Genomic DNA, 9,481 nt, shown 5'->3' on the forward strand with positions numbered 1-9,481 from the left:
CGTTGGTTTATTATTGGTTGGTTTGTGAGTTGGTTTAATTAAGTATTATGGGTGTTTGATTAATATATATATATTTTTTTAAATAGGGTCGGATTGTCTCATTGTCATGCAAAATCTGCCATGCAAAAATAAATCTGCTATGTAAAAACAAGTATGAGATACACAAACAAATCTGTCACAACTAGTCCAACAGAATTTTAAAAATAATTTAATTTAATAAAAAATATTATGAGGGTAAATTTGACTTTCTTATTTTTCTATCAAAGCAGAAAGGGTATTTTGGGCCAAAAAAAATCACCCAACTAACCCTCACATTTTACAAGTTAATTTAGTAATCAATCTCTTAATTTAGGTTAATCTAGTTTTTCCCAAAAAAATATCATAAATTTTTTCATAACAACCATTTTTTTGTTATCTTATAATAGTTGCATTCTTATTTACCGTGCTATATATTTTCCATAACAAATTTGCAATTTAATTTTAATAAAACTTTCACTTAAAAGATATGAAGATAATTAACATGTATAATAAACGCATCTCTAAGAATAAGTTCAAACAAAGCTATAATTTAATTTGAATACTCTCTTTAACTTTCATTTATAACAAAACGTTAATTAACATATTAACTCAGATGTAACGTAAGTAAAATCGATATAAATATGGTATTATCTACTTTTAAGAACTACACAACAAAAATTCAAAATATTGGCAAAAGAAATAATTCAAAAATCTTTCTTTTAGAACTTTATTACATAAAATGAAGAAAAGTGTCTTGTTTTCAACTCTTCTAGTTATTGTTTTATCATGTAAGTTTAATCTTTGTTAACGACGATACTATATAAATTTGTTTAAGTCTTGTGAAATGCTAATTTTATAACATAATTTAAAAAAAAATAATATAGGTATGTCAAATATCAAGGCAAAAACATATTTGGAAAGAAAAGCTGATTTTTTGTATTCAGCAGCAAGTCCTCAAATTAATTTTAATATAGATGAACTTCCATCAGATGAACATATTGGTGTTTCGACTGCTAGAAATGTAATTGGTTTCTGCCAAGAATGTGCACATTATTGTTTGAGAAGAAAACGGGTTACTGGTCAATGTACATCATTTATTTGTCATTGCTCTATTCGTGATGTTGGATTGTAATTATTCTCTGAACAGTTATATATAAAATAAAGCAAAACGAATTTATCTTCTATTTGAATTTATCTCTTTATATTGAATTTATAGTACATATCATTTTAAGCGCCATTGATACCGGTCTATCTTGCACTTGATATATAATATTATTATAACATAGACATTACTCAAATGTTACAGTCATCTTTTTTTTAATTGATTTTTGTTGCCTCAATTTTCCTTGTATAATATATATATATATATATAATTATATCAATATATCTTTAGGAATCTTCAATGAATAAATTAACTGACTAGCATGGTAATTAAAATTATAATAAGTGACCGTTCACATTTCTGTATGTATTCTGTATTCCTAATTTCCTTAGTAATGATCACATTGAGTTGGGGTACTACTATTTAAAGAGCTGTGCATGTGCTTCCTCACTAATATTTTTCCTTTGAGCTTGCAAAAACAACCTAGAATAAAATGGGGTTGCCAAAATTTCCGCTCGTGGGATTGCTTCTGATCTTAACCCTCTGCGGCTCTCAAGCCACAGCAGATGGCCCCGTGTGTCCAAAAACCGACACTCTTAGTCGAAAAAGTTTTCCAAAAGGCTTTCTTTTTGGTACCATCGAATATGTCCATCCAAGACGTCAGGACATCCCATGTATGGAAAACGAAAGGAGTGCAAGCAAATTTTCTTGTAACCTCAGACCACATAGCCTCACTATAATCACAATGGATAAATAGGTGGTCTCTCGTTTCGTGAAAAAGACCACATAAGCAACATGACATTTCAATTTGCATTCCCCAGCCAGCCAATCTTGATCTTGTTGGGAGTCTGTCGAGGTGAGTAAGCCACAGATGAAAAGCGTGTCGCGGTATAGCGCCTTTGAACCAAACTTGCTGTGTCCATGTTAAAGCATCTTTTCTGTATCGTAGAGCCTCCTAAGTCTTCTTGATGCTGAACGTGTTTGAATAATTATCCTCTGTATTCCAGAAAAAAGAATCATCTGCTTTGTTGGGTGTTGGGTGCTGAACTGTTGTGAGATGAATCTGCAACTGCTCTGCCTGAGGTGATCTTGCAGGGCGAATGTTCTAAATCATTGCAGTGCTAGCCCTTGCCACTATGCTCGATAAAGGTATCCCCGTTTGAGAAGAACCTGAGGGACCCAGGAAGGTGATGAGCGGTCCGAAGGGTGTCCACCAATCATACCAGAAGCTTGTCAGATTGCCATTACTCACTTCGCTTCGAAGAAAGAGGTGTGCCAGAGGTCAGAGGTGTAGAAGCGTTTTCCAGGTCCAGGAGGTTTGCTTCTTTGCATCAATCAACCAAAACAATTTGTCCTTGAGCTTGTTGTTTTTGATCCACTTAGCCCAGAGAGAATCTCCCGCAGAAAATAAGCGCCAAATCAATTTTAGACAAAGAGTTTTGTTCCACATTGAGAGACATCGAAACCCCAGTCCTCCTTCCTCCTTTGGTAAGCATAGAGATTTCTAGACAACTTTTGCATAAGTTTTTTTTGTTATGTCCCCAGACCATAGGAACCTCGAGCAAAGACTCTCAATTTGTTTGATGCACGCGTTGGGAAGTATGAATGCAGAAGCCCAAAAGTTGATTGTACCGTATATAACTGTGGAGATTAGCTCTCTTCTTCCCGCATAGGATAGTGCCCTGGCAGACCAACTGGCGAATCTTCTTTTGATATTGTCTAGCAAGGGTCTAAACTCCAAAACTCGAAGCTTTCTATGCATCAAGGGGAGGTCGAGGTAACAAATGGGAGTGAATCTAAGTTGAAGCCAATAGTAGCAATTCTATTAGTTTCAGCTTGGTTCACTCCTGCAATGAAAAGCTCTGTCTTTGTTTTGTTCATAGCGAGTCCAGAGATTTCAGCAAAGCTTTGTAAAACACTTGTGATGCCATCCAGGGAGTTTTGCTGACCATCAAAAAATATCATAATATCATCAGCAAATGCCAGATGAGTTAGCTTAGGGTTTGAGGCGTTAGGGTGAAGACCAATAAGACCCCTATTGAAAGCACTATTCAGCAACTGGGTGAAGACTTCCATAGCGAGAGTGAATAAGTATGGAGAGATTGGATCGCCTTGTCTGAGTCCCTTTGCACTCTTGAAGAAGCCACAAGATTCACCATTTACTGAGACTGAGAAACGCGGGGTCGTGATACATTCAGCAATCAGTTTGAAAAATGATCTAGGAAGTTCATTGCTTTGAGCGTATTGATCATAAACTCCCAGTGAACTGAGTCGAAGGCTTTTTTGAGATCCACTTTCAGCATTCCACGAGGAGAAACATTTTTCTGGTTGTACCCTTGAACTAACTCCGTAGCAAGTAGGACGTTTTCTACCAAGAGGCAACCTGGTATGAAAGCAGACTGGGAGCTCGATATAAGATCCGGAAGAACTGTTTTTAGCCTGTTGGCCAAATGCTTTGATATCACTTTGTAGATAGTGTTACAGCAATCGATCAGTCTAAAGTCTGTCATCCTCAAAACGTTTGGGGTCTTTGGAATAAGAGTTAGAATAGTTGAGTTCTGTTGCTCCAGTATCCTTTCAGAATTATAGAACTCCAAGACAGCTTCAGTTACGTCTGGTCCAACTACTTCCCAATGAGCCGTGAAAAATTCAACGCAATAACCATCAGGACCAGGGGCTTTGTTCTTGGGTAGAGAGAACACAATAGAATTAATCTCATTAGGGGTGAATGGAGAGGAGAGAGCTTGGATTGCTGCTGAGGAGCATCGTTGGGGAAGAAAAGAGGCTAGATCCTCAGCTGAAAGGGGGGGGGGGTCGCATTGGATTGAGATCCTAGGGTTCTCTGAAAGAACTCAACTGCAAGGCTCTGAATTCTTTCTTTGGAGTCAACAATTTGCTCTTTCTCATCGGTGAGGAACAAGATTTGATTTTGAGCTTGACGAGACATGATCACTCTATGAAAGAATTTTGAGTTTTTGTCCCCTTCCTCCAGCCAGCATATTCGAGATTTCTGCCTTAAGAAGGTTTCCTCTGTTCTCGCCAGAAATGACCATGTTAGAAGAGCTTGCTTTTCCTCATGCAGTGCTTGAGCCAAAGGAGAGCTCAGCAATAAATTCTGGTAGGAGAGAAGTACCTCATACGCTTCACTTACCCTCTTTTCAAGTGCGGAGTAGTTTTCCTTTTTGAAGTCTCTGATTACACCCTTGATCTCCTTGAGTTTCTTGGAAAGCTTGAGCATTTTCAAACAATCAAAAGTCAGAGCATTCCACCACAGCTTGATGAGAGGCGCAAAATCGGGATGTTGGTTTAACATTGTCAGAAACTTGAAAGGTAGCTTCTGCTTCTGTTTGTTAACATCCAGGAAGAGACAGCATGGGCTGTGATCCGAGAAACCTAGTTCCCCAAACACACTGAGGGAATTGGGAAACATCCATAGTCACAAGTCATTTACTAGCACTCGGTCTAGCTTTTTTGCGATCAAGCCCACATCGTAGTTATTCGACCACGTAAAAGTGTTACCACAAAACGAGAGGTCACATAATTGTGAGTTTATCAGACATTGACTTAGGTCTCGCATGCCTCTTGTAGAAGATTTTGAGTGTGGTACCGATTGTTCATGAGGGTGCAAAATTTGGTTGAAGGCCCCAAGAACTATCCAAGGTTTGTTTACGAGAGCAGGAGAAGCAGCCAGGTCTTCGAGCTCTGACCATAAAAGTTTTCTCTCTTCACTGGATGATGAAGAGGCATAGACTATCGAGACCACCATCTCTGTGGGAACAAATGGAAGCTTAACCATGCAAACTATCATTTGTAATGATTTAGACAAAACTGACACCTGAACTGAGGGGTGCCATATAACCCAGATTTTTCCAAGATCCGAGTATTCATTGTTATTAACCGCCAACCACCCTGGACTAACACTCATACAGATATATTGTATTTTCTCCGGGCTTACACGAGTTTCAATAACTCCACCAAAAAGAGGCTTATGTACCTTTAGCCATTTCTGTAGATTTCTCCGCTTTACAGGGTTGTTTAGACCTCTTACATTACGACAAAAAATATCCATAAAAGGGATATTGGTTTAGAGGATTTTAGGGCCTCCTGCCCTAGCTCTATTCTCCTTTTTCTTCTTCAAACGTTTGTAGATGACCTGGAGGAACCTATCTGAGTTTTCATCTGGATTGTCATCATCCCCAGAGATTGTATCTTGGTCAGAGTGTGCACCTTGCTCACTTATCTTATCCCCGGTTGGCAGCAGGTGAGAAAACAAGTTGGCAGTCAGATCCACATAGAGTGTACCTTCATCCAGACTCATCTGGTAGCTCTTGTCTTTGTTTTGGGGAAGAGACTTCCTCACCGGAGGGAAGGATGAAGTCTTAGTACTAGCTTCACCAAGCTCATGATCGCTGGTGCTAGGTGGATATGTCTTGAGAGCTGCATTTGGCAATGGAGCCGTTGCAGTGTCGGTTTGCGCTTTAGTCACTTCAATAATTGATAGCTGACTTTGGATCGGAGCTTTGCCAGCTTTCTTTTCTTTTTTTTTCCCTGGGGCAAGAGGACACAATATGCTTCACCGAACCGCAAAGGGTACATGTGGGAGGGGCTTTTGTGCATCGAGAGATAGTGTGTCCCACCTTTTTGCAGTGACTGCAGAGGGACGGTAGCCATGGACTTGAAACACAGATTCGTCGAATTTGTCCTGACTCGAACCTAGCATTAACTGCTTCCTGCAGTGGCTTGCGTGGATCGATAACTGTATAAACCTTAGCCACTTCGATATTGGTTAGTTTTTCGGTTTGAGGGTGCAGACAAACTGGATGACCCACCAGTCCTGCAATATGCTCAAGTCCTTCTCGATTAAAGAATTCAAGAGGGACACCGTGAAATTCCAACCATACAGGAACAAGGGTCAGCTCCGACTTCTTCGGAGTAATATCTGGAGACCACTTTGCGACGAACATAGTTTGTCCATTAACTTGCCACAAACATTGACTAAGCATTTGTCTATAGGCGTTTGGACAAGGGACCTTGAACAAAAATGAATGACCTTCCATTTTGGAGACAGTAATGTCTCAACGTTGTCGGCTCCAGATTCCGTTGACTATGGCGTGAACTGCACCGCGAGTAGGGGGTTCTTCATAGAATTGACGGATGATAAAACTGTCCCATGCCTTCTTTTTTTTCGATTACAGAGTTTGGGATAGTAACGCAAGTCTCGCCAGATTCAAGGGTGAAAGGGGTTCCTTTTTTCTCTAGGTGGGTCGAGTTACCATTGACAAGATCCTTCCAGGGATGTTCTTCACTTGGGTGGGGGGCCATGGTATTTGGTGCTACCCGGTTTGAATTTGCTTCGATGCCATTTTGATCAACATCTGTAGCAAAAGCTTGAGTTGTAGGTACAGTGGCCAAGATGTTAGCAGTTGTAGCTAAGTGTTGGGTATCTAGGGTTTCGCCAGATTTTGGGGATCTAAGGTTCTGAAATCTGAGAGTTGCGATTGCCGCGTCAATCTCTCCTGAGGGGGCAATTGGGCAGGAATCTGGAGCAACTTTGTTGGCTGACTGTCCGTTGACATCAGGCAACTCTGTTTCTGGCGAACAGATAGAAGTTTCACCGGCTGAACTAGGAGATTCAGGCGATGGAGACTTCAAATGAGAAGAGACAAAGTTTGGGGATCCAGTGGAGATACCCCAAAGAGGTTTCTTTTTGGGTTTGTTTTTGGTCATGGTGGCCGGTGGGAGCCGACGCCAAGATCGGCGAAGGTGAAGGGAGAAAAAAACAGATCGCGTTATCGTTTTGGAGAGAAGAGAAAAGTGCGTAGCGCGCGTGAGAAAAAATTACAACATCGTTACAAGGATTATTTGTTGCTTAAATACAATACACTTTTTGATTTTGGGTAACCAAGAAAAAAAAAACTGAGACCTAATCTCATATCGGATCGTTTTAGAAGAAGTTTAGTAAGTTCACTCACCGCCACCGAATATATACGCTTTTGAAGATATTATTATTACTGTACTTGCATTAATCTATAAACACTACGTACATACAAGTTATTGATTTTGTTGTTATATATGCTGATTTATTCCATTCGTTTCCATGCATGTATGCTGATGAATATATATACTATATATTTGCAGGAAGATATCCAATTAATGAAACGATTGAACTCTGATGCTTTCAGTCTTTCTATTGCGTGGCCAAGAATATTCCCTCGTGAGTTTACATAAATCTATTGTGTAAATATATAGTTTCCACTTTTTCAAAAATTTAGTTTATAATTATAATTTCCATAAATAATTATGTAAATGACTTTAAAATTATTAATATACTAGGTTTTAACCTGCGATACACCGCAGGATTATGTTTTTATAAAAAAAAATTTATGTTGTATTTATTTGTTATTTTTGGTAGTATTTCATATGTCTTATAAAATTTATGCAGATTTAATTTTGGATGAATTTTTATTTTCTAGTTTAATATAGTTTTATATTGTGTTTTGGTTGAAATATTTGTTTAACATTTATAATTTAAGTTTTACTGTTTTAGTTTTGTAGACAAATTTATTAGATGTAAGAAAATTTAAGTTTATGTTAATGTCGATCTGAAACCGTCCTGCTATATAACCCCTCTCATTTTATCATATTTATAAAATTTTATATGTGGTATATGGTATAATTAAACACTTTTGACTAAAAATGAATTAAACATAAATTGTCCAAAGAGGTTTTAAAATATTTTTGTAGTATTATATAAAGTTCTAATATATAAATGTTACTTACTATAGTTATAAAGGAATCAAAAACCAATTCAAATCTACGATTATTTAGAATTAAAAATTAGAAATATTACAAAAAGAAAAATAATCAATGAGAATTAGAAAAAGTAACATAAGTATAACAAAAACAACCAGAAAACCCTTTGCGTTTGTATACATCATATTTTTCACATATTATATATATATATATATATATATATATATATATTCTACAAAAATACCATTTTAAAAACTACTAAAGCTTCACATGTACATGAAATAAATAAAAAGAATCAAAACTGAGAAAAATAAAACTGATCTCCGAGTGAACCATAGTTTTATTGAAAAACTTTTTAATGATAATAGAAGGTGAACTCTATATTGCTAAGATGAATACAATAGCTGTTCTACTTACAATTTATTTATAGAGGTGGTTATGGTTAGGAGAATAAATCTTGGGGAGCAAGTTAGAATATTAAAGATATTTTTATTGTATCTTCTCAATTAGAAATCAAGAGAGATGGTAGAGAGATTTTTTTAATGTAATTTAGGAAAGTATTTGATTAAACGATTTTCTAAATATTGATTTTTTGTGTAAATATGTAGAGATCAATTTTATAAATAAATTTTTAAATATTGTATTTAACTTTAGTTGTTTATATTATTACCAAACAATATTCAGTTTCTAAATAAAATATATACTGAATTAAATGTATGTCTTGTTGCTAAAGTTAAATATTTATGAATTTTGGTTTTCTAATCATTCTAAAATTGGATTTTCGGTTTAGGAAATTTATTAATGTTAATATAATTATGGAGATTGTAAACTTTTGTTACAAAAAATTTGTTGTATATCATTTAAATTTGAGAGATTTTAACATCTATAAATATAGTTTTAGAGATTTAATGGGTTAAATTTTTTATGGGTAGAGTTGTTTGTGAAAAAATCTGAATGTATAGATGTTGTTAAGATTTTATGGCAATAAATAACAAATATTGGTCAATTTAAGAAAATTTAGTATTTGAGTTTCTCTGCAATATTATTTATGGAATTTTTTTAGGGGTTAATATTGTAAATAATAATTTAAATAAGCAAAACTTAAAGGGCATAACACAAAATGTACTTCAAAATGTTAATATAGATAATCAGACGGAAGAAAAGAGAAGGGAGTGAGCAAAGTTGGTGTCAAGTTCTATCATGACCTCATCGATGAGCTCCTTAAAAATGGTAAACACTCCCTCCATTTCATAATATAAGATGTTTTAGATAATTTTTTTTGTTTCATAATATAGGATGTTTTCAAGTTTCTATGCAATTTTTAGATTAGTATAATATTTAATATTATGCAGTCTTGTTTATAATTGGTTAAATTTTTTTAAAAGTAGTCATTTCTTAACATGCGTGTTATACTCAAAACATCTTATATTTTGAAACAGAGGTAGTATATATTTCTAATCATAAACTTGAATACAGTTTTAGGAGGAGAAGTTGTCAACTATGAATAACTTATCGTACGTTTATTTTTCAGTTTTTCATACAATTCTTGTGTTTTTAATTAGGCATAACTCCGCTTGTTACTGTTTTTCACTGGGATACTCCACAAGA

At 35.8% G+C, this 9,481-nt stretch overlaps 1 protein-coding gene and 1 pseudogene across 1 annotated transcript; both read left to right on the top strand.

Annotated features, from left to right (window-relative positions):
* On the top strand, positions 713 to 1,150 carry LOC104789680 (defensin-like protein 222). Its single transcript, XM_010515340.1, has 2 exons — positions 713 to 806; positions 903 to 1,150. The coding sequence occupies exons 1-2, from the start codon at positions 758 to 760 to the stop codon at positions 1,148 to 1,150; spliced, it is 297 nt and encodes a 98-aa protein (XP_010513642.1). The 5' UTR covers positions 713 to 757.
* The window catches only part of LOC109132930, a 3,448-nt pseudogene continuing 1,198 nt past the window's right edge, over positions 7,232 to 9,481 (top strand).

This window comes from Camelina sativa, chromosome 5 (assembly GCF_000633955.1).
Source record: "Camelina sativa cultivar DH55 chromosome 5, Cs, whole genome shotgun sequence".
Classification (NCBI taxonomy): Eukaryota; Viridiplantae; Streptophyta; class Magnoliopsida; order Brassicales; family Brassicaceae; genus Camelina; species Camelina sativa.

Excerpts from the sequence above, each read along its gene's own strand:
- LOC104789680 (XM_010515340.1), top strand. The coding sequence starts at position 758 with ATGAAGAAAAGTGTCTTGTTTTCAACTCTTCTAGTTATTGTTTTATCA. Across the intron at positions 807-902 it reads TCTAGTTATTGTTTTATCAT|GTATGTCAAATATCAAGGCA; the intron begins GTAAGTTTAATC and ends AAAATAATATAG.